This window comes from Euprymna scolopes, chromosome 30 (assembly GCF_053919585.1).
Source record: "Euprymna scolopes isolate OS-2025 chromosome 30, ASM5391958v1, whole genome shotgun sequence".
Classification (NCBI taxonomy): domain Eukaryota; kingdom Metazoa; phylum Mollusca; class Cephalopoda; order Sepiida; family Sepiolidae; genus Euprymna; species Euprymna scolopes.
The window spans coordinates 77495074-77522421 of record NC_136511.1 but is presented as its reverse complement, the minus strand read 5'-3'; the positions used below and the strand labels follow the sequence as shown (position 1 = coordinate 77522421).

The window sequence follows — 27348 nt, the reverse complement described above, 5'->3', positions numbered from 1 at the left end:
CTCTGACCTATATAGCAATATAGTGATAACGCATGCTTCGTAAACACTTAGCTTTGTTTTTGCTGAGATCCTCCGAAAAGAGGAATTGACTTTCAAAAATATCGGCGAAAAAAGTAACCCCCCCTTCTTATAGAAAAGTGCCTCGTTGAGGGTGAAGGAATTAATGTTTTTTAGCAAATTTTTCAATATTTGTCATCCAAAGGGTCGAGCTTTAAAACAATACCAATCTCGTAAAAATCCGTCGCCTCTGTCAAAAGTTTTAGGAAGGTATATATATACATACATACATTTAAACAGACAGGTGAGATTTATATTATTTGGCAATTATAATATCCATGAGTTAATGATTAGGTCAGTCGCCACTCTCAAAGGAACATTGGCATTGTTTGGTCAGTTGTTTCTCTAGGTAATAGTATTTGATGTCGCAATCTGGCCAATGAGGACAGCTTAGTAGAAAAGGAAATTGTCTTGAAAGGGACAGTTGATAATTGCAAATTATTGAAGTTTCCGAGTTGTCCTGAAAAGGACAAATGTGTATGCAAAGATGTCGGAAGTGGGTCATTTGCAAGTAAGTCTGCAATGTTAATTTAAAGTCGGTCGTTTGTACATTTTTTAATTAGATTTGTTATAAATCACGTCCAGCGACTTTGGTCAATTATCTAGAGAAAAGGGCTTTGTCATGGGCATATAACAAATGCTACTTGAATTATAAATATTCAGGCTGATTAGTTTCTGCTGATTAATTTCCTGCTTATAATGGTATGACGGTTCTTACGTGCATAGAAGAATCAAATGTTTATGTCAAGTATTTTGATTAAATTTTTTATCTTATTTTTTTTTTTTTTTTTACTTGGTGGTCACCGCTTATTAAAATCCAAAGGTCATTCTGAGTTAAGGGTTGATGAGTGTTAGGTAGGCAGTGAGACAACACCATGACAATCAGTAATGGTGGGACTTGAGTAGGGGTTCATTATATAAGAGGATGGCTTAACGAGAACTTGTTTTCATTAGACTTGAAAATGACCATGTTATAGTCAGCTGGGAAATTTTTGACAGTTGTTGTAGACGAATATTTGTTGTGAAAAGTTAATGCAATAATTTCCAAGTACTGTCAAATATTTTGTAAGCTATCTATAATATAAATTTCACCTGTCTGTTTATGTATGTATGTTTGTTCGTATGTCTCACAAAAACTTTCGACAGAGGCGACGAATCCTGACAAGATCGGTATCATTTGGAAGCTCAACATCTCTGATGACAAATATTGAAAAATTGGACAAAAACATTAATTCCTTCATCCTAAACTCTGTCGTTTTGTACAAGGTGAGGTCAATTTTTTTCATCGACATCTTAGCAAGTCATCATCGCCGTTGGATTAACTTTGGTTAATTTCAACGACTTCCTGTCGCATCATGGAAACATCGGCTAAGACATCAGATTTTCTTTCACTTTCTTTTCCGCCTTTGCATCACCGGTTTGAGCCTGCTTGCCTACTACCACTTTTTTGCTCAACACACACCTCCAAACATCCAGGCAACACCGGGCACCCAGGCTAGTTTAATCTAAATGAATTAATGCAAAAGTTAGCATCATTTCTCGTATTAACAGTGAGATCAAAGCACCTAATTTCAAGTTAATTCTAATTTACACAATAACACCTAATCTGTTTTATTTATTACTTATATATATTTGATCTCTGTAATAACTTTGGTACGGATGCAGAAAACAGACTGCATTAGCATCGCCATATTTAGATTAGGTTACATAAACTATCAAAAGGTGCTGAGCAAAAATTTTGTTTCTTTTTACTGAAAATGATAGTCAATGTTGAAAACGCTAGCAAACAGTTAAAAATTGGGAGGGGGGCGCGTAATTACAATCGAAAACATATATGATAATTTAAATTAAAAAAAAAATAGTACTTGTGCAATTTATGAACCATGTTGAAATAATAACTTTATTATTTAGAAAACCGCCCTTAACATGTGGAGGGGGGACTTTTTAACTATTCTGTACTTCCACCAAACAATTCAACAAACAAAAGATACCATAAAAACTTCAAAGATATTGTGGGCTAATTGTTGGCTGCTGTGATTTCATTGCCTAAGCGTTTCAGCAGTTTACATTACCTGCCCAAAATGTGCTGAGTTAGTCTTTGTGGAGAGTTTCATCACCATCCTGGTCGCCAACAATGAGACCAAGCAGATTAAAGAACACTGTCATTTCTATACTATTGCACCTGGTATATTAGCATCTACCTACACCCGGACAACGGTGAGTGACCCAGCTAAGAAGACCCTTTAAGAAGGAATTGTAAATTGTAATTTTTTTTGTTACCATTTTCGGATTCACTGAAGGTTATAAGATGACAGTTTTCAGCTTGTTACAAGCGTGAAAAATGTACTCCATTATGCCTTCCAGAATATTCCAAGACTATCCTTTCTTTGCAGAAGACTTGCTGGCACCAGACTATTTTTGAGCCAAACTTGGAAAGGGGGGGGGGTAACACGGGACTTTGTTATAATGTTCAACCTTCTTTAGTTGCAAGAGTGGGACATTGAGATAATCCACTCTCCACCACCCTAGTGGAATATCCTAGGATATCTTTTCATGTACACACGGACCCCCTCCCCTCCCGTATCATAGCAACTACTGTCATCTTTTTTTTTTTTTTTCTTTCATCATATATCTATGCTCTTAAAAGAGGAGTAATCCGATTTTTTTTTTTTTTTTTTTTTTTTCTTTCCTCTTAATTATTGATATCAACTGACAGCTGTAAGAATTTTGCCAATTACTGTGTCAGATAGAAAGACAGGGATGGGAGAAGACTGGGGGGGGGGGTTAGAAGGTCTGAAGAAACTGCATTGCCAAATATGAATTGTAATTGACATTAATAAGAAAGATCTAATAGTTACAAGCTTATTTGGGACTTTTGTAACTTTGAAAGTATGGATTCATTTGTTGTTCCTGATGTTGGTCTCTTTCCATGGAATATGAAAATCTTAAACAGAAAAATGAATTATTTTCGTGTTCTATTTGTCTTCATTTAAAAAAAAATTATGCAAGATTTAACAAGAGGCAACACCTAGACCCAGTTAAACTCTGGTTTTTAGAGTTCAGACCGGAATTTCCCCTCGGCACCAAAGTTAAAAACAGTGTGTACGATTATTTTTAAGATGACTTGTTCTCTGTTGCCTGTGTGATTTTAGAGGTACGAGAGGTGTGCAATAAATAATGCCCCTGACCCACTTCCCATAGCAATAGAGCAACGAAACTTGGCACAGTTATTAGTCTTTCTTTACATAGGAACCACTCAGAGTTATATATTTCTCCCATCGTTTGATGCAGCTCTGGAGACCGTTTTTGTAGAACACCCCAGGTTGGTCTTCCAACCATGACGTGACTTCAGAAATTAAGGCTGCATCATCTGGGAAACGCTTTCCTTTCAAAAACAACTTCATGGCTGGGAAGAGGTGAAAGTCAGAGGGTGCCAAGTCAGGTGAGTAGGGAGGATGGGGTAGGATTTCATAACCACACGCCCGTGCTTATTGATCTGGCAACATGTGAGTTGTGGACCAGAGCATTGTCCTGCAGGAGGAGGGTACATTTGCTGATTTTGCCCCGCCTCTTGATTTTGAGAGCTTCCCTTAATTTCCTCAAAAGTGAAGCATAGTAGGCTCCTGTAATTGTGGCACCCTTTCCCAGGAAATCTGTCATCACTACTCCGTCCTGGTCCCAGAAGACTGTGAGCATGACCTTACCAGCAGAGGGCTGCACCCTCAAGTGCTTCCACTGCATTGACTGGGCTTTGGTCTCTGGATCATAGTGATAGAGCCAGGTTTCATCCTGTGTAATCAGTCTTTTGAAAAAGTTTGACTCATCTTCTTGGCACATCTCCAAATTCATCCTCGAGTACTCAACGCGTTCTCGCTTCTGGAATGGTGTGAGCAACCTGGGAATCCATCTGGCAGACACCTTATGCATATGCAAATGGTCATGAATGATAGTTTCCACAAATTCTGTACTAATCTTGACATCTTGGGCTATTTGGCGAATAGTAATGCGTCGATCTTCCAAAATGGCAGCCTCAACTTGACGGACAGATGCCTCATCAATGGCAGAAGGGGGGGCGACCAGGTCTGGGAGCTGTTTCCACAAACTTCCGGCCATGTTTGAATTCACGATGCCAGCATTTTACAAGGTCGTATGATGGGGCATTATCACCATAAGTTTTTTTCATTTCATCAAAATTCTCCTGTAGTGTGCGTCCTTTCAAATACAAAAGCCGGATCACTGCTCAACATTCAACAGGCTCCATTTCACACCTGACACAGTTCAAACACCCATAAAACAGAAACCACAATTAGTTCAGAGCTGTAATTTGCAACATAACCCGTAGAGATATTAATCATTGCACATGCAAAATTTCAGCTAGAGCAGACAACTAAAAGTGGGCCAGGGGCATTACTTATTGCACGCCCCGCATATTTATATCTGCATGTATGTATAAAAATAAAGATGCATGTATATAACTAGAGATGTATGTATATACTCGCATCTACGTGGATGCATAACTTGCCATATTGTAGTATTTGGATCCATGTATATATGCATGTATACAATATACATATGTGTTTGTTTGCACAAGCATGCGTGCGTGTGTATGTGTGTGTGTGTGTGTGTGTGTGTGTATATATATATATATATATATATTTAATATTAGTGTTAGGAGGATTAATCGGGAATCAGAAAAATCAGAACTTTTGAAGGTATTGTAATCTGTATCAGAAAAATGTGTATCTATTTTCTGATGCCAAAAAAGATTCCTTTATCTTTTTTTTTTTTTTATTTGATTTTGTTTAAAACAAAATCTTCTACTGCTGATAATAATAATAATAAAATAATATTTATTGATTTTAAATTACCAGTAAAGATAAAATCTATAGATCACCACCCCCATAAATGTGTTTTTAGGCTTGAAAACATATGCACATTTAACATGTGTTTTTACGGTAATCGGAAAATAAATAACTTTATAGTTAAATATTTAGATATCTATAAAGAATCGGAACCGGTAGTTGTGTCAGAATCGGGAAAAATATTGCAATCGTCCCATGACTAATATATATAATGTTAACTGTATTTTTGTCCTGTAAATTCCAGACCATTGGCTATTAGGAAGGGTGCGGTTACAACTACAAAGCTGATTGGCAAACTAGAAAATTCAATACCATGAGTTTATATAAAAATGCGCGATAACCACAATTTTTCGCATAAACCTGATGAATTCTCACCAGGATGAAACATGGAATATTCTGTGTAGCTTAAATTGCCCTGTATATTTTCATAACTTATATATAGTAAGTTTTGAAAATATGTGGCAATTAAAGTACAGAATTTTTTGCGTTTCATACTGGTGAAGATTCGTCAGGCACCTGTGTAACTTAATTTCTCTATATTTTTTCAAAACTTACTACCTAGCTCTACTTACATATCAATCACTGTCGAAGTAAACACTGAAAATATTTACATAAAATTTTATGTAAATACATAAAATTAGATGTACATATATTTTTTATTCCAGTTTAAAAATATCCACAAGTAAAAATCATTGAATTTACTGAGGTTGTTAATAGTGCTCAATAAAAATAGCAAGATATTATTTTATTCAAGTTAGGTAAACAAAATTACAAGTAGTTGTGGCAATAAATCTCTCGTTTCCATTTAAAAAAAAAGCTCTAACCAAGAAACCAAATACTCTGGTCTTCATTGAGGCCAGTCCTTTTAATGAAAAGAAAAACAGAAAGAAAAAAGAAACATTTGAAAGGCTTTTTAAAATAATTTCTATAGTGGGAATTTAAAGGTGTGTTGGGATCACTGGAAGAAAGGGGAAAATGATTTAATCAGCAGATACTAAGATTCAAACATTAGTTACTGGCAGTTCAATCTGGGTTTGCTCGGACCCTATGTACTGTTCATAACTTTATATATATATATATATATATATATATATATATATATATATTAAAAAGTTGGACTTCTGTCCAGGTAACCTACATCTAAAATTTCAAGTCTTTAGACCCAAAATTGGCAGAGGAGTTTGGTAGTCTGCAAAGGTCAACTCTTTCAACTTTGACCTCTTGACAGCCAAATTTTCGTCCAAAAGCTGATTAAAAAGCTTGCTGCATGTCTGAATATCCTTTATGCAAACCCAAAATTTGCTGAATAGTTTGTTAAAGACCGCAAAGGTAAAATCGTTTGAACTTTTACCCCTTGGCTGCAAAATTTTCAACCAAAAACCGATTAAAAAAACTTGCCCTATGTCTGAATATACTTTATATATAATTTCAAATGTTTAGACCAAAAATTTACTGAGTAAATTGGTAGAGACTGCAGAGGTAAATTTAAAAAAAATTTAACCATAATTTTGACCCCTTAACATTTGTTTTTGGCTTAAATCAAATTAAAACGTTTGATCCATGTCCAAATAATCTACCTCTAAAATTTCAAGTATTTAGACCCAAAGTTGGTGAAGGAGTTTGGTAGAGTTTTCAAATGTCAAATCGTTGAATTTTGACCCCTTGACAGCCGAAGTTCTGGCTGAAAACTGATTATAAAGATTTTCCCAAATCTCAATACCCCTTATGTCGCATCTCGAGTTTGTAGACTGAAAATTGACAGAGTAGTTTGGTAGGGAAGAATATATAAATTTTAATTAGATCAGATGGCTGCGTTTGTTTGGTAATAAGAAATTATCTAAGAGGAAAGCGAAGATGAAAGGTAGTGGGACATAGTTTATCTGTCTGCAGTTGCTTGCTATGGTAATAAGCACATATTCTAGGTATCATCCGCTTAGTTTCATTTATAGTAATAGTGGTAAAATTTGAGAAAAAATTTAAGTTTGAATTAAAAATGAAGTTAAATATAAGGACTTAATTTTAATCACTTTAAATTTTATTATGAGTAGCCTAAGATTCTAAATTTAATAAGTTTAATCTGCTTTATAAATATTTTATAATAGTTCTCAGTCTAGACAAAATAGATGAAAGCATACAAAAACGAAATATAACTATAGCTTCTGTTATATCTAATTTATAAAAGTTAAAATTTATCTTATTAGTTTAATTATATATAATGGATAGATTGTTAATATATTATAGGAAGTAACCAATACATTATAGGCATTAATTTTTTTTTATGTTTATGTATCATTGTAGTGAAGCCAATATTACTACTACTACCATTACAATATACTCTCACTATTTCTCTTTCTCTCTATCTTTCCCTTTTCCTTCCTTCCTTCTTTTCTCTCTATGCCACCAGAGGTTTTAGCCAATCAGGACGAAGGGCAGTTCTGGAGAAAGAAGGGAAGAAGATATAAAATATTTGAGGTTGAAGATGGCTGAAACCAAGACGGAAAGACAAGTTGTTCCAAAGTCATCACACAAAACGAAAAATCCCGAGAGAACTTACAGGCTTACTGTAACCTTGAATTCTGAAACGTATATAAAAACCGTTTCGTTTTTTGAAATGCCTTGTTTCTTTATTATTATCCCCAGGTCTGTTTCTAGACCGTTCCAACACTCCCGTCTTATTAATTTTGACGACTCCCCAAGTGGGGGACCCGCCGAAATAGTGACCTATCCAACAAAAGTTACAGATATGATAACCATATCATTAATATCACTTAAGTTTGATTTATGACTCTTTATTTACTTATACATTAAGATAAATGGATTAATCTAAATAAAAAAAATAATAATAATAAAAAATTAGGCTTAAACCCTGTGTAAGCATTTTTAAGGTTAATGGGAAATTAATACTTCGGTATTCTAGGAGAGAATGTCCAAAATTAATCGTAAGACTGCCTGATCTGTTTGCTTATCGTATGAGTGATTACAAAAATTGTTAGATTAAGATAATACATATTCAAGTTAGGGACGTGTATTATTACAATTTTTACTATATAAACAATATAAATATTAGTTATGCATATTAATAGTATTATGAAGAGTGAATTCTACAATTACAGTTAACGAAAGATTTGTTAGGTTGATACACATCTTTTTAAACCATTGCAACGTCGAGTTTTTGTAAAATACAGTTATATCCGAGGGAACATGAATTGGAACGAATGCATTGAGAGCATTGAGCCGGGGCCATTTCGAGGAACTTTCAAGCAGAAGTTCAAGTGTAATGTGAAAACCTCTTACTGCTCAACCCCCTACATAGTACCCTTGTAACATATGTCCCCAAAACTGCATCCCACTCCCATTCCCCCAAAATTAAAATTAGAAAATACTGCTGTACACATTGCTTATACCCGTCCTAGGACAGGTACTTTGCTAGAATATACAAGAAGAAAATTTAAATGAAATACTATTTTTTTTTCTTTAGTAAAAAAAAAAATCTAACTTTCTCTGGTTAAAAAAAAAAACGAAAAATACCACCTTTTATTTATTTATTTTTTCCGCTTGCTTTTAATATTTTAGGTTCTTAACGTTTGACTGTCGGTTCTTTCCTTTCCTTTTTTTTTTTTTTTTCTTCCTACTGTAATCATTGATATCAACTGATTCCTGGCGGCTCTAAGAGGATTTCTTTACACATAATTAGCTTTGTGATGACTAATTACATTCCGGTGATAGACGAGAGCGGCAGAGGGTGGAAATAAAAGTAAAAGAAACTGTTGTAGGACGCACAGTGATGTCAAAATAAATCTTATGCATCTTAGAAGATATATGTTGCAAAATGACTAGCTTTTTTATCATGATTATGAATGTCTGCAAAAAAAATGATGTAACTTCACACACACACACACACACACACACACACACACACATATTTCTGTGGAAATATACTTTATTTCCTTATAATATATACCATTCCTTATTTAAAATGCTCAATGTGATGACGGAGCAATATAGTGAATAAATGACAAAAGTCTATATTCCAACGTTCATGATGTTGAAATCTTACAATTCGTTTATTTCAGTTGACATTTACACTTCTTGACAGTATCTGTTTCGTAGCACAAAATCAATCACTTGAATCTATTTTGCCCTTAACTCATCAGAAGAAATAGCAACAATCAATCCATCAAAACGAGATAAAATGCGTTTTGACTTGATTAAAAAACGAAAATTAGAAATTAAGCTGTAAATACCTTATGTCTACATTACGCCATTTACTGTTTAATTTTGATAGATAAAAATGGATATATTTTATGCTTCCATAATGTAATATAATAATGCAAACATATTATAAGGTCTCTTCCAATTTTCGGATTTTTAATCATGTCAAAATGTATTTTATCTCCTTTTGATGGATTGATAGTTGCTATTTCTTCTGATGAGTTAATAGATTCACTGATTGATATAATAATTAAGTGATTGATTTTGTGCTACGAAACAGATACTGTCAAGGATTGTAAATGTCAACTGAACTAAAGAAATAAATTGTAAGATTTCAACATCATGAACTTTGGAATATAGACTTTTATCATTCATTCATTATATATATGAGAAAACTTTGGAATTAAAAGATTAATAAAAAAAAAACTTTTCAAATTCGAAAGTGTAGAATTATAAATCTAGAGAAATATATTTATAGAACAACAACCTTATCCAGATTTAAAAGGTTCAATATCAGTGATAGTGTAAGTGAAGCATGTCACAATATTGTAGAATTAAATTTACAATGTTTTATTCAAAACAAGAAATACGAGATAAATGTGAAATAATTCCTTATTCCCTGGAGTTTCAAAGATAGGTTCTTCTCCTCAGAGGAACAAACGTTAGCAAAAGAAATATATAGATAAAAATCTATTTTTGCTGGTTAGCGTAATTTTGGAAAACGATAGGGTAAAAAAAATAAATAAATAAAATATTGTAAATGTAATTCTACAATATTACTTATATATATAATTTACTCAGCATTGCCAAGTTGAAAATTATTGGCGGGTGGAGAGTTTAGTCACATACTATTTAAGATATGCAGAATATTCTTAAGATTTTTTTGAAAGTGGATCAAGTGTTGGATTTATGGAAGCATAAAATACATCGATTTTCATCTATGAAAATTAAACGAGGAAATAAGTTAAAAGGAAATAACTCTGACAGCTTAAACTTGTGTATTTTAAAACAACTGGTGTAAGGCTAATAATAATTGAAAATAAATTAAATATAAATAAAATCAACTTTAAATAATATTTCTAAATAGAACAATAAAGACAATTCTATTACAAAAATGCAATAATAACATGGAGTTAATTATCAAAATCGCTTTCCTTTAATGTAATATGCAAATAAAGTTACTCCTTCAATGTAGCTTCCTTTGGAATAAATAGTATATATAAAAATCATGATGTAATATGAAAATTAATTTGTGAAACAATGCATCTTTTTGTACATATTAAATTTGGAACAGACAGGAATACAACTTCATTATTATGTTTGACGTTCATTTTCGTCGCCAACTGTTATGTTTGCAGGTTGAACCAAATAACGTATAAGGCAATACAAATGAAGACTCAACAAACAAAGGTAGATCAATAAGGTGTATTAGGAAAAGTATATTTACAGTATACTTACATAATGGTTGTCAAGTAAGAGTCTTGGCTGGAGAACATATCTGCTCTCGGCTCGGCCTTCAGTGGCTTCTGGTTAACACACACTCAGACTAACTGAGTCTTGCTATTTATGTGTAATATTATCCACATATGTAAATGAGTGGGTACCACCACAACAATTATAATAGATGTTTGTGTGTATATATATATATATATATATATATATATATATATATATATATATATATATATAGTGAGTGTGTGTGTATTTTTTCATTTCTCATCCATTTGTTCAAGCTGGAGATGCCAAACCTTCGCCTGCTCACTCATATATTCCAGCCAAGAGATCTTTAAGATTCTGACCATCAAGTTTGAATCTCTCTTGCATTTGGTTCACCAGGTATATAAGCCAAGTAGTTTTTGAAATTATTTTTCATGAGTCCAGTTGCACCTATAAATTACTGGAATGATGGAGATCTTCCTAAGATTCCAGTTTCTTTTCATGTCATAAGATCTTGGTATTTCGTTATCTTTTACCTCTCAGCTCTGTTTAACCCAGCATCATTGGGGACACTAACTTCTAAGGTTGCTTCTTTCTTATTCTTGTCCCATATAACTATGTCAGGTTTAATAGCTCTGTTTTCTAGGTATGTAGCCATAGGGATTGCATAGTCATAGTGGCTGGTGTGTGACTTATTTTTGATTGTTCTTTCTGGTATATGTTCCCAGGACTTGCTGCTGCATTCAATATTCAATTTTTTACAGATGGTCCGGTGGAGATATTTACACAATTGTGTTGTCGTATAATAGTCATTTCCCACAGAACCTTCCAGTTGGATGTGAAGTGGCTCACTCTCTCTACTTTTGTATGGCAGAACGTGCACTTGTCATTGCTGAGACCACTCATTTTCTTAAAAGTATTAGTCATCGATCCTTGATCTTGGGCAACTATTACAATCGTCTCTCGATTATAGTGGAGCAATCCTCTTTTTAGTCAGTCTATAGAGCCTTCCCTATCTATATAACCCTAAGTGTATATCTTTATCTACTATTATATAAAAGCAACTTTGTCTCTGTGTGTATGAGTTCTTTCCCTATGGACTCCGAAATCAATGAAACCCAGGTACATACAAAAGCTACTGTAGTGTATAGTTTTAAAGTTGAATACTTATACAGTGGAATTGTAAATTAATTGGTTCCAGCTTGGTTTTTATATCTTGAAATTTTTGTATCCTGAAAGGCGTTTTACACATAAATCGTCTGATCTATTTGAAGCCCTTTGAAAACCTTCATTAAATTTTTAAATAAGAGTAAAAGCAGAATGAAATCATAACCTAACCGTTAAGACCTGGAAATAAAGTAGATATTAGAATATAATGCGATAATTTTAAAAATTAATACGAAAATGTAAAAGGCTGAACTTTCGAGTGAGATGATGTCCGAACTTTACGAAATATTTAAAAGTAATTTTTACTTTTTCAGTTTCTAATTGTCATCACTTAACACTTTACGAAACACAAAATGGATTAATCATTTTCTGATAGCTAAATTTCTAAGAAAGATAATAACAAACTCTCGGACCCATTGCAAAATTTCAGAGATTGTGCGATCAAAATTAAAGCAGAAAATCTTTCTTCAATTTATATTCTTTAAATCTGGTAAAAATTGTAATGCGTACATTAATTTTTCAAATAAAAAAATAATGATTTTGATTTATTGGGGGGGGGTTAAGTAGAAAAAATAAATACAAATCCAAGAAAAAATGTCTGCCAGATAAAAATCAGCACAAATTTTTTCCCCCAAAAAAAATAATAATAATAACTAAAACAATTAAAACCAAATCAAACCCCGATATTTTAAAGCTTTCTGAGGAGTTAGGTACCTGAAAAATAGTCTTTCTGTCACTCATATATTTTGTATTCTGCAAATTTTTTCGTATTTAAGAACAAAAAAAAGCTAGAAAATTTCGTATCTAGAGGTCTCACTGTATATCATGCTATGGATTCTAAACTGTACTGCAAATTTGACAATCCTATATATTCCTCCATATTTATTTTGAATCGTTTGTCCTTGAATCTCGTTGCTGTCATAATTAATTCTTGCTCTTTGCTGTTTGTGGAAACGTGTTGTCTCCTTCACCATTGTTGCGTCCAAATTGATGCACTCTTTGAAGGGTCAGACAAGAATCACAGCAAAAACTGAAATGAATTCCATCTTTGATTGCTGCGCTCATTTCTTCGCGTTGACATAACGACCACAGCTTTGGGAAATAAAAAGAAGAAAAAAAATGTCTGAAGTATTTAGCAGCTTGTATGCTTTTCTTCAACTCTCTCAGCTTTTGCATGTCGTCAGCAAAGGATAAAATTGATCATAAACCGACAATTTCCGTTAACTGATATGACCTTGAAGAATAAATAGAATGTCTTCCTTTGTTTGGAGAGAGGCTAATAGTTACAAACTCAGATTGTAAAATAATCCAACCAGGTTCAAGCCCCATCAAATCTGTTATAATACTTTTATTTATATTTTTTTCACTTTAGTTTGGCAAATTAAGGGATAATAAATCTCAACTTCTTTTTAAATTCATTTTCTACACCAAGTGCCATGAAAAATAACACCCTACCCGAGAACCCATCTTTCAAATTCCTCGACCTAACATTCACAGGCAACGTGAATTAGAACAAAACCATTGAGGACATTGCCAAGGCTGCTGACAAGAAGGTGGTATCCCTCTATCATGCTAGAAAATTACTCTTACCAGAGAGCATCTTACATCTTTACAAAGTCACAAATTCCTCTATGTATGGAGTATTGTTGCCATATCTAAGCTGTTGCATCTACCACTAGTCTCTCACTTTTGGACAGGGTCCAAAAAAGAGTCTTAAATCTAATAGGTCCCACACTATCGGTGAAGCTCTAACCTCTGTCCCATCACCACAATGTTATATTGTTTAAGATTCTCTTTGCGTCCTGTTTATTTATTTACTATTATTAGTGAGCGTTCCTGCTGCTACTTTTCCTTTTAAGGGTACTTTTAAAGTCTGAATGTTCTTACATATGTGTGTGTGTGTGTTCTGTTCTTACAGTTTCTTGCCTTGAAAGGTCTCGACATGTATACACAAATATATAATGTGTACATACCTGCTTGCCTTGTCCAGTAGATGATATCTTCTTGTCGCTGGCTCCATCTCATGGGGAGTGGTACTTACTGCTGCAGATGGATCGAGAACACGAGATGGATTTGAAGCTTCAATCTGTTTTATTAAAAAGGCAAGCCTATGTCTCGAACCCATGGTTGTCGGAGGAGAGACCCTAATGTCACGTCTGCTTCATCTGCAGATCAAAACCAACTCTCCCCCACGTGGTTGCCAACCGGAAACCTACGACCACAAATCCTGTTACCCCTAATTTCCGGTGCAGGTCACCTAATTTCCGGTGCATCTAACTAGGTTGACAAAAGGTGACTTGAGTTTGACGGATGTCAAATCTAACCTCTGACCCCACTAAACTCGCTGATGGGAATCGAAAATATACTTAAATAACTTACTATTTCTCCAACTACCTAGATAGCATTTAAGCTGGATTCCCAATACTACAATATCACTATGCCTGTTTTACAAGTACTTTAGTGGAATGTTCTGTGAACTTGTAACACTTGTGCACCCTTGACGTACACACTCCTGACTAACCTGACAAGCAGCAAAATCCCATCCCTTCACTATTGAGGTCCCTAGGTGCCAAAGAGCCTTCTATTCTAATAGTTTCTTCCCCCTAACTGCTAGACTTTAGAATTCCTTCCCTGTTTCCTACTTCCCTGACTGTACTAATCTGCAGAAGTTTAAATGTAATGTGAACAGACATCTCGCTGCTTAACTATCTAGTCCCTCTGCTAAACATAATCCTGATTAGTAGTCCTTTACGTTCCAATTGGCAATATATTTTGTTGGAAAAATAGTAAAAAAAAAAAAAATAAATAAAACTCTTGATTTTAAAGATTTATTTTAAAAAGTTTTTCGATTTTCATCCAAATTCAATTTTTACAAAAAAAATTATTTTAATTTAACTAGTTTATCACTTTCAATGAAGGTTTCAGGTATTTCAAGCCACGAATTTTGCAAAACGATAGCAATCTTGCAGAGCCAGCTGATACTTTAATAACACAAAATACATGCTGAAATATTTTTGTTCTGGGATTTAGCTCTTGAGGAAAGTGTTTAATCTAATATATGGAGAATAGAAAGTGGTCACTGGGTTGACTTTCGATAGCCTCGTAACTTTCATTCATCTTATTTTGTACTTCAATTCTCACATTTTATGAGCGATGGTTATGGCAAAGGGGAAAGAATTGCTGTTTTATGGGTTTTACTCTACCCATGTAACATTTATCATTGGTTAGTTTTTGACTTTGATGTTTTTTTGTTTTTTTTTAGCTGCTTACATCAAGTGGCTTCATGCCTTGTCTAGACCGATTTCCATTTTAAAAGAAATTGTTCTAAGTAACCCTAATATATAATGAACTAAACAAATCAATCATCTCTCTTTTGGCTATCTATGCATTTCTCTTGCATCTTTCTCACTCCATGTGGATTCAACTAGAGTGCAAAATCAACTCTGGAATCTAGTGGAGGATGAGCTATTCTTGTCCCTACAGCCTCTTTCATCTTTCATGCAGGAGAGATGTTGCTAACCTCTCTACTGTATCATTATGCTCATGTTAGATGCTCAACTGAGCTCCAATACCTTCATGTAAAGCACTCACAGCAAGAACCCATCTAGTTGCAACCATAGCAAAAAACTTTCCTTTCTCTCTTTCTTCATCAAAAGCCAAACGGAACTTCCATGGACAAAGTTTCTTTTCTAAAGCATGCCATGAGTCTGTTTCACCACCTGACTAGAGCATGGTTATCTTCAAGTCTAATGTGAACAAATATTTTGGTTATAGTCAAGATTGTCTGCTTTTTTTGACTTCCGGGTTCTGGATAATTAGTAGGTACGGGTAAAAATGGGCGGACAAAGATAGCGGGACCTAGTTTTGAAAGCCGATTTATTATTATTATTATTTTTTTTTTTTTTTGTAGGTTTCCGACTACTTTCTAATTGTATTTGAAAGATTAAAGACTAAAGTTAATTTTCAAAAGGAAAAAAATATTTGTACACGTGAAAAAAAAAAAAGTTATGAAAAATGTTTTCACAACGAGCTAACCAATTCAGTTAAATTTTGAAGTTAAGTAAATTCATTGTAAAAATCCTTTTAAAGATAAATATTATTTTTCTGGGTCTATTTTAAAGATAATTCGTAAAGTCCTAAGATATTGAATTAAATAAATAAATAAATAAACACCTTGTTTGTACAAAACCTATAATAATTAGTCATTGTCTGTATTTTTGAGAGGAGGTGTTTTCATTGATTGAGATTGTCGGACTGACTTCCTCATCTGATGAAGGCCGGAGGGCAAAACGGCCGAAACGTTGTGACGATAACAACCAAGATGAGGAAGTCAGTCCGACAATCTCAATCACTATAATAATTAGCCCCAAAACTGAGTGATTCTGCTGTTCGCAAAACGCAACAGACGAAAGTTTTGTACACACGGAATATACGGAAGCCAAAATTTCAGCCAGTTTTAAAGACTGTGAAAATGACGTCATGCAATTAAAAGGGGGGGGGATGCTAGTTTTCTTCCCCCCCCCCCCCTTCCATCCCCGCAGACGTGCATCCATACATTCCTATTTTGAGTGTTTTTATATTTTTTTCCATTTTTTTAATTTAATTATTTTTCTATGTTCCTGTTTTTAAATTAAATTTTATTTTAATTATTGTTCGATATTATATAAAAATTGTTACGCCGAAAGTTTCACATTCTTTCAAGCAAGGAAAATATTAAAATCTTACATATAAAAATTATGCAAAGCCTGTAATTTAAAAAAATAAATAAATAAAAAAAATATTTTTTGCTATTATAATTTTTTTGTGTGAAAATATTAAATAAACAATGCTTAGTTCAATGATAATATCGGTAGTTCGAGAAATTCATTTTTTTCCGAGTTACATAGAAATCATTAATACAGACTTTAGGGGCTTTTATCGTAATGTTCCTGTAAAAATTAATTTTTTTTTTTAATTGTTATATTTTACGATGCTTTATTTACATAAAAAAAAGCAAAAATAAATTCGTCTCATTTTTTTTTTTATTACTGAAAACCATAACTTTTGTAATGGTATTTTTTGTTTAAACAAAATACATTTCCAGTAAGATTTAAATAAAAATAATGGATTCAATATATTCCGTGATCATTATTTGATAAATTCTGAAAATTTCATTAAAATTTGGTTGATTTCCTTATTTTTGGTGATTTTTTTTTTTTTTAAGTAAAGGGAGGGGTCAAAATGTTTATTTTTGAGCATTGGCATTCATTTTGCACGTACCTAATAATTAGACATGGTCAAACAGATAGTTAAGTTATACTTAACATGGGAAAAGGTAGGGGGGGGGGCTTTAATTTTTGTCTGAGAGGAAGATAATCGCTAATCAAGAGGAATCATATTTTGCTTGTCATCGTCTTGTTTGCAAAGCAGAAACGGGAAATCAAAAAGAGATGACAATCTTGACTATTAAAAAAAGAAAGAAAAAAAAACGAACTTGTTGAGCCACCCTCTTGAATAATCAGTTCCTCTCATGGTGGTGACCCTCGTCCAACTTACCGCCTCTAACTCTTATCTTCAAATAGCCACCAGGTCTTTATAAGAAGCAACCTATGAGTTTGAAAAAGAAAAAAAAAAAATCATTTCTACTTCGTAATATCTCTATAAAAAAAAATAAATAGTGACTCCCTCTTTTCAAGTAATTTACATATTATTTTTGTATGCACCATAAACACATAAGAAAATTAGATAGCAAAATCCAAAACCATAAGGATTATATAAAAGTAAGGAGACTTTTTAGTTAGTGAAGAAGAATGTCTTTATAAAAATTTATGAATTTTTTTATGAAATCAAAGTAGAACAAGTAATGGTAGTTATGACCCAACAGGTCACGAGTCGCCTAGGACAAATATAATAAGTATACATTTTATATATATATATATATATATATATATATAGTATCTACTGGAGACTTTAATAATGTTTCCTTTTTTTTTTCTTTTCAGAGGTTAGCGATTGCTAAAGAATTTGGAGACCGATCGGCCGAACGAAGAGCCTACACAAACTTGGGCAACGCATACATATTCCTTGGCGAGTTTGAGAATGCATCCGAACATTATCAGTAAGTGGGGAGTGGTTTTCTGCAACCTTCTGCTGCTTTATACCAGTTTGCTTATTGGTGAACCAACGATTTGATACAAGAGTAGCAGTCTACAAACATATATGGGCATATTTTTTGTTTTGTTTTTCTTTCCTTTTTTCTTTTCCTTTCCTTTTTTTTCCTTTCCTTTTTCTTTTCCTTTCCTTTTTTCTTTTCCTTTCCTTTTTTCTTTTCCTTTCCTTTTTTCTTTTCCTTTCCTTTTTTCTTTTCCTTTCCTTTTTTCTTTTCCTTTCCTTTTTTCTTTCTTTCCTTTTTCTTTCTTTCCTTTTTCTTTCTTTCCTTTTTCTTTCTTTCCTTTTTCTTTCTTTCCTTTTTCTTTTCCTTTTTTTTCCTTTTCCTTTTTTTTCCTTTTCCTTTTCTTTTCCTTTTCTTTTCCTTTTTTCTTTGTTTTTCTTTCTTTGTTTTTTCTTTGTCTTTGTTTTTTCTTTGTCTTTGTTTTTTCTTTGTCTTTGTTTTTTCTTTGTCTTTGTTTTTTCTTTGTCTTTTCTCTTTCTTTGTTTTTTCGCTTTGTGTTTTTTCTTTGTTTTTTCTGTTTTTCTCTTTCTTTGTTTTTTCCTTTTTCTTTTCCTTTTCCTTCTTTTCCTTTTCTCTTTCTTTTCCTTTTCTTTCTTTTTTCCTTTTCTCTTTCTTTTTTCCTTTGTTTCTTTTTTTCCTTTGTTTCTTTTTTTCCTTTGTTTCTTTTATTTCTTTTTCCTTTGTTTCTTTTATTTCTTTTTCCTTTTCTTTTTCCTTTTTTTGCTTTTTTCATTCATTTTCTTTTTCTTTTCTTTTTGTCTTGTTTCTTTTATAAGTTATTTTTATTTATATATTGATTCATGTGGCAGTTTTTTGTTATTTCTTTCTGATGAAATTAAATTTTGTTTTCAAGCTTCCAATTTATTGCCATGGGTATTTTCTAAATTTTTTATTTAACTTTTTTTAGTTCTATAACGGTTGCCAAATGTTTCTAATTAGGTTTGTTTAAAATTGAAACCGGTGTATGGGTCAAAGTAATACTGCATATTATTTTGACTTGTTTGATTTTTTTTTTCGTTTGATTTTTTGTTTTTGTTTTGTTTGTTTTTTTCTGCAAATAATTTTTCTTTTTTGTAGTAATAGATGATAAAATAAAACTTTATTAAAAATTAAATACAAATTTTACTTTTATTTTTATTTTTTTGTTTGTGAAATAACTTTTTTTAATGGAAATTACTTAAAAGGTTGGAAACCACTTGATGTAAGGAGCTAACAAAAATAAAAAATGCTTATCACAAAAGCAAGAGATGCCCATTGACCTTACTCTTGAATAGATAGGAAGAAAACAGTCAGCAGGGAGAGAGTTCCACAAGCTTGAAGTTATTGGAATAAGAAGCAGAGAAAAAAAAATTAATATTTTGCGAATATTAATATTTTTTATTGATTTTTTTTTTTTACATAGTCACCACTTATCAAAGCCTGGAGGCCATTCGAGGATAAGGGTTAATAAGTAGTGTTGAGACAATTAATCGGACTCGGAAAAATCGGAACATTTGGGGGTATCGGAATCGCAAAACTTGATGCCTATTTTCCAATGCCGAAACGATTCTTTTAATTGCCTTTTTTTTTTTTATTTGATTTTGTTTGAAGTAAAATCTTCCATTGCTGGTAATAATGATAAATAATAAATATTTATTGATTTTAAATTACCAGTAAAGCTAAAATCGATAGATCACTCTCCACAAGTGTATTTTGACGTTTAGGAAAATATCTGCATATTTAACATTTGTTTTTTACAAAGATTGGGGAAAATAACAATCTTATAGTTAAATTAGAGATTTATAAAGAATCGGAATTGGTAATTGTATTGGAATCAGGAATTTAGCATGGAATCGGTAATTGTATTGGAATCGGGGGGGGGGGAATATTGGAATCGTCCCATCACTATTAATAAGTGTACAGTAGTCAATGGAACAATATCGTAATAATCGTTAGTGGAAATTTAGTAAACTGGATTACTTAAGGGGACAGTTCAACAAGAAGTTGACGACAAAAATTAACAGTTAATAAATTCAATGTTTTATTATAAATAGGATTGAAATATGTAATGGCAACATATTTTGCAATCCCAGCACTACCCATCAATGTAACATGTTTTGGTTCTGGCTCGGAATTACATTGGTGATTGGCATTTATCTCATATACGATTATTGCCGCTTAAACTATGCTGAGCCAATCATCTAATGGTGTTAATGTTATCAGAAATTTGTATAGCTGTATCTTTTATAGAAAAACTTAAACAAAAAAAACAAATTTCTAAGGTTTGTACGACTACTTTAGAAGTATAATGCACAATTAATTGCACTAAATATTTGCAAAAAGAAAATCTGCAACGTTTAGAAAATAAAAATTAACAAACAAAAATCTACATAAATTGAACAAGATAACATAATACAACATATTATTTTGGCCCATGCACGGGTTGCAATGTGAGATAAAACTAATTGCAAACATTTGGCAGCCATTGTAAAGTTTAAAAGCGTCAATATATTTTTTTTCCTTATCAAGGCCAAAAACCACTCTATGGTAAAAGTTAATGAGATGAATAGATTAATAGCTGTGTAATAATGAATATTTCGAGAGTGTTGAAAATATCCACATACAATCAACCCACCTAAAACAGCCGACCTAGAAAACGGCAGTTATCCCTCCTTTGTCAGAAAAATCGCTCATGGTGTTAACAGATAAGGCTGTCTGAAGATACTGGCTTTCTGACCTAAAATGCACAGAACATTGATGTTATTGTTTCATCCCCCACCCCCCTAATCATGTTGTGTAAAATCAAAAACAAATACAAGAATTTTCCTCTACAAAACAAACCAGACAGCAGGAATAAATAATTAAAGATATAAAGAATTTGAAGTGTAAAAACTTCTATAAAATTACTGGATTTAGCATTTAAAACTCCGAAAAGGGTTGATATGCCATAAAACGAAACCAACATAAACCAAACCCCATGAATAAATATCTATAGCTATAAGGAATTTGAAGCGTAAAAAATTTTACCAAAAATAATCGGATTTGGCATTCGAAAACCAAAAACATTTTCTGCAAGCCTAGCACTATCCATCAGTGTTATGCGTTTTGTTTCTGGCTCAGAATTATATTGGTGATTGGCATTTATCTCAAATACGATTATTGCCGATTAAACTAATCCTCTAATGGTTATCAGAAATTTATATGGCAGCATTTCCTGTAGAAATGTTTTAAAAAAAAATAATGTTGCAAGGCTGGTACGACTGCTTCAGAAATATAATGCATGATTAAGCACCATTAATGTTGCAAATTGAAAAAGACTTATATGTCCCAGAAAAAGATATATTTATTTAAAGTAGCAGAGTAGTCTTGGCTCAGTAATCGAGTAAATACAATCTTGAAAGTTGCCATAATGAACAATTGTTTGTAATTGTTGGTATGATATGCTTAAGCTTTAGGCTTTCAGCATATCTTCGATATCTCTCCCAGGCTACTATACCTGTCCGTATTTATGGCTTACATCAGCCAATCGTATTCTTGTATGGAGGAACCTGGGTATATTCATACTCATTGCATCAAAGACAATCTGCAAATAATAAAATCTGTAAATTGAACAAGGCAACAGGATACATCATATTAATTTGCTCCATACACTGGTTGCAATGTGAAAATAACTAATTGCAAATATTTGGCAGCCATTATATACTTAGAAACATCAATATAGCCCATTTTCTGATGTGTTGTCACTTATCAAGGCCAAAAAACACTCGGTCCTGGATATGACCTTAAACTATATCAGATGGTGAGGCCCCGCTTGTGGGCTTTGGGGAGTGTGCAGCCACTCTTTAATTGCCATTGCTCCCAGGTCCACTTTGACTCGGAGTGGTAGTACCTGTTAGGGTCTCAACTATGGGTTAAATAGAAACCAACTTGAAAAAAGCAAATATATTCTATAAAAACCTTTTCTTCAAAATCACTGGATTCGGCATTAAATAACCTGAAAAGGGTTGATATGCCGTAAAGCAACCACCCAACCAATCAAAAAACACTCGATAAAAGTCAGTGAGATAAATAGAATCGCAGTTAATTATATACTTTCTCACCTGAAATACACTAAATATTGATGTTATTGTTTTCTTCCCCCCCCCCTTTTACTTTTGCAAAACTCAATCATGTTTTGCAAAGTCAAAAGAAAACCAAACACCAGGAATATTTGAAGAAAATAAGAATTTCAAGCATAAAAACTTCTGAAGTTTCTGGATTCTCGGCATTAAGTAACTTGAAACGAGTTGATATGCCATAAAACAAAACAATCAAACCAAACTTTTACATTTTGATTTCCCTTCCCCCAGAGATATCGTCATTTATATATCTATTTGTAGTTTGACAATAAAATGTAAATAATATTTTAAAAAAAAAAAAATGTTATATCTTAAATGTTTTTTATGATTTGCAGTATTTCTTTTGCACCTGAAATATATACATTTGGCAGTGTGGTAGTGAAACTTGGCCAGTGAGGGTTGAGGGTATGCGTTGCATGGAGAGAAATCATATGAGAATGATACAATGGATGTTTAGAGTGAGTTTTCAGAACTTAGTTCTGATGCCCTCAAAGGAAGATTAAATCTGGACAATATAGAGAGATGTGTGCAAAACAGGAGACTTTGATGGTATAGTCACATTGAAAGAATGAATGATAGTTCTTAGATTAGTAGATTTAGAACAGTTGAGGTAGCAGGTTCAGTTCACAATGAAAAGCACAAGGAAAATATTGAGGAAATGATAAAAATGGACCTGAGGAAGAAGAGATACTAACCTGAGGTTAGTTTGGAAGCCAATTTCTTAAAATTATCTATCATACCAACATGTAAAATGGGTGTTAACCTGAATATGATAATAATATCCTCTCTTCCACTATTAAATAAAACTTGGAAATAACACCAATCTCTTTATCTTGACTTGACATTGTTCAAATTGTCTTAGACTCACCCATGCCTATTACCACTGGAATCAAGTAATACTGGTTTAGGTGAAATACAGCTAATATTTACAAGGGCGTAGCTAGAAAGGACCACAGAGGGAGTACAAACTTTTGTACGAAAAATTTTACAAAATATAATGTTGGAGTCATTTTATTTCGTTTTCGTAAAGTTTCATTTCGTTCATTTTTATGATAATCAGGGCAACATAAAATTTGCAATAAATGCTCATTAAATATTTTTATAACATGAAATTTAAATATTTTGATTGATTTATGAAATGTTTTATAAAATTATTTTATCAAATTACCCAACCTGATTAATGAATGTAGTTTTTAAGATGCCCTAATTATAACTTTTCATGTTTCAGTTTTTTGTTTTTTTTGTTAACGATTGGTACTTTTTGCCACATCCTGGTTGTAATTAAATACTTGTAGATGTACGAAGTAAAACTAAAAATAAACAAAACGATATGAAAAGTTTTGTTTTTGTACCAAAAAAATGAAAATAAATTAGTAAATATTTTGAACAGAATGAATCCAACCCTGCAAAATTCTCCTATAGGTTGGTAAGCTTTGGGGTGTTATTGTGAAATGGCAGGCAAAATCAATTTGTAAGCAGTAAATAATTCCACCATTATTTATGTCAAAGCAAATGCTTGCTTGTCTATCTCTGGCTGCCCTACTGGCGCTTTAAATTAGAGAAAAAATATTCATTCAACTTCTCTAGGGTAGTGGGTTTCACGAAGCATGGACAGCATCGCTGGCCATGCTCTTGAATGTTTACCATGCTTCTGATAAATCATAATATCATATTACTCGCGGGACCCATGGAAATTCCACAGAATGATAATATATTGAATCAAAAAATGTTTTGATAAAGCTGATGTTTTCTCTGGGAATGTAAAAAAAATTGTGTTTTGGACAGAAAAACTAATAACACACGGCAGATGTGATTTTATTTACATTTTTATGAAAATTATGTCGATTGTATTTTAAATATAGAACTAAAATGAAATAAGTCAATAAATACTAATAAATATTCAGAAAGTAATATTGTGCTACATACTTTAATACAAATAATAAAATCACATTGTAACAGACAATCTTTAATTTACTCCTGCCCAGCACCTCTTGACGGACAATGTTTTTTTTACCCTGTTTCTTTTGAATGTTACCTTTTTTATGTAATGTTTCACTGACTTCTTTCTTCAGTGAAGAACTGCTGCATGTCAAAATTACTAAAAGTTCCTTTCTCGCACCATTACAACAATTATCATATGTTATTATGATGACATTCGAAAACGAGGCTACATCAAAAGGAGATTACTCATATTCTTGTTTAGGGTTGCTACATTGGCCTTTTTTTCTTTCTTTTTTTTAAAAAAAAAACAGTTTGGTCTTCAAAAATTGTCTTTTATTTTTTTTTCAAAGTGTAAGATACGAGCTAAGGAAGGAACAAGCACAATATTAGAGATTTCTATGCTTAGCCCAAGAATTGTTTCAAAGAATCGTTTCAACTATGGACAAAACCTGGAAAATGTAGCATTTAAGCATACATATATGCATATATATTTTTTTCTTTTTTTGAAGATTCTTCCCTTTTGGGGTTTGATAATTTTCATATGGGCCTTCATCCTTCTTCAGTTAATCTGAAAAAAAAAATTGTGAATATTCAATCGATGAAAACGATTTTTAAATATCCAATCATCAGCTGTAGAGATGAATAAACAAGGCAATAACTACTATGTATCGAATTGTTTTTATTTTATTATTTTAAAATGTTTACATTCATACACAACTGTCTGCATAGCATGCATGGATATATATATATATATATATAAGTAAATTTTTGGTACAGCAAAATGGAAGGAGAAATTTCAGAGGAAACATAATTTAATTTAAATACCAAAAAAACAAAAAAAAACGGGCAGGTGAAATTATTAAAATTACCTTAAGGCCTTATCGTCTGACCCTCTAAGAGGAAACGTCAGAATGATAAATTAAAAACTAAGAAACGAATGAGGAAAGAAGGGAATTTGGTTTCAGTTGGAAGACCAGTGAGAAAAAAAAAAAAAAAAAAAAAATCTCACTGTTCAGGTGGTTTTAAATCAATGAATATCTCCAACTGATGTTTCAAAATCTTTTGTCTACATATATATATATATATATTTTGTCTACATATATATATATATATATATATATATATATATATATATATATATATATATATATATATATATATATAAAATCTGTTTTATATCTTATTGGTTGACATCAAAATAGAGAATATTTTTCAAAATGAATTTTTCTGCTGCTGCCTGCAACCTTCAAGTGCAATCGTTTTTATCACCAGTAAATAATAATGGAAAGTTGAATACATAACCAACTTCTATTTTTACACTTTTAACCTAGTCGCTTCACCCTAAACTCGTCTTGTATATTTCCTGTCTGGTTAACGCCAACCCTCCTACCTGACACTGACATGGATATTATGATATATTTGTTTTTCTTTTGTCTTTTATTTTTTAGCGATATACAAATTAAAATTAAATGTAATTTTAAATGTTATAGTTTTGTGATTTTCATATTTTTTCATTAATATGAATATTTTATTTTTCATTATTAATGATATTATTTGTATTACTCTTCATTTTTTCTTTACCCTCTTTTTCCTCTATTATAAAAAATACGGCCATTCTAGCCATCTTATATTGTAACCTGTTCCTCCCTATCATAAAAGCTTGACTCATTCAGTTAAAACAAAACGACCATCAATTAGGCTCAATGAGGGAGAGGGTAAGCTTAAATGCTTTTAAACTAATTTAATCAACTGTTTCAATAAATTCACTAAACGCAATTTTTTTAATTCATCACTCGGCTGAAGGCAACTCATAGAGGTCAAAAATGTTTGTGACTATGGCGAATTTCTTTTTACACCGGAACAGAACATTGAAAGATTGACCTGCCAAATGGAAAAGATGAATCGCAAGATAAACAAACAGGAAATATTCCTGCTGTTCAATGAAACATTATATATATTAATGAAACATTATATATATCAATGAAACATTATATATATCAATGAAACATTATATATATCAATGAAACATTATATATATCAATGAAACATTATATATATCAATGAAACATTATATATATCAATGAAACATTATATATATCAATGAAACATTATATATATTAATGAAACATTATATATATCAATGAAACATTATATATATCAATGAAACATTATATATATCAATGAAACATTATATATATTAATGAAACATTATATATATTAATGAAACATTATATATATCAATGAAACATTATATATATCAATGAAACATTATATATATTAATGAAACATTATATATATTAATGAAACATTATATATATCAATGAAACATTATATATATTAATGAAACATTATATATATTAATGAAACATTATATATATTAATGAAACATTATATATATTAATGAAACATTATATATATCAATGAAACATGATATATATCAATGAAACATGATATATATCAATGAAACATGATATATATCAATGAAACATGATATATATTAATGAAACATTATATATATTAATGAAACATTATATATATTAATGAAACATTATATATATTAATGAAACATTATATATTAATAATAACCGGAAGTCGTAAACATTACATGATTTACTTTTATCTTTTCAGCAAAACTTTGCAGATTGCCAAACAACTCTCTGATAAAGTTTTGGAAGCACAAGCTTGTTACAGCCTTGGAAACACATACACATTGTTACGGGATCATGAAAGAGCAATTGAATACCACCTTCGGCATTTGGAGATTGCAAAAGAGTTGGCCGATCGCGTGGGAGAGGGCCGTGCCTGCTGGAGCCTGGGAAATGCCTATACAGCGCTTGGAAGTCACGAAAAGGCTTTGCAGTATGCCAAAAAACACCTGGAGATCTCCAAAGAAGTAAGTTTGAGGAAGTTACAAAGTTTCCCTCTTTGATTATTCCTTTTACTTATTTGTTTTTTTTGGGGGGTTTTTTTTTGTAGCAATGTATTTTTTTTACAGTTTCCATCAATATTTTTGTTTTTTATTATAAACATGGGCATGGCTGCATGTTTTAATGGTGCATATGAATGGCAGATGTTGCAGGTGATGTATGGTCAAAAGAGGATGCATAGAGAACTGAAAATATTTCTGGTTGGAGTCTGGCCAGTCAAGAGATTTTTTTTTTAATGGGATTCAAATTAAGAGGAACCCAACTGAGAAAATTAATATCAAAGCTTATCTGCAGATAAGCCCTTTGAATGGACACAATCTAGCTGTTATCTTTAGTGGATATCTCGAGTGGTATGCTTCTGAGTGGTTGAATGGTGACCACTGACAAATGGCAGAATCTACAATTTTCACTGGGGGGTGGGGGGGGAGGTGAATATCCGAGAAAATGGGGAGAGAAGGTAGTCAGAGCCAGCCTCTCAGGGTTGAGGCAGTTGATTT

The 27348-nt window shown here is 32.1% G+C and overlaps 1 protein-coding gene across 4 annotated transcripts in view; it reads left to right on the top strand.

The window, feature by feature from the left end:
- LOC145254851 (G-protein-signaling modulator 2-like) overlaps nucleotides 1-27348 on the top strand; it is a 635388-nt gene that overhangs the window by 567551 nt on the left and 40489 nt on the right. For all 4 annotated transcript variants that reach the window (XM_080113701.1, XM_080113700.1, XM_080113702.1 and 1 more), the window contains 2 exons: nucleotides 17717-17832; nucleotides 26553-26817. In XM_080113701.1, coding sequence (XP_079969827.1) covers nucleotides 17717-17832; nucleotides 26553-26817 — 381 coding nt within the window. The remainder of the gene's footprint in view (nucleotides 1-17716; nucleotides 17833-26552; nucleotides 26818-27348) is intronic.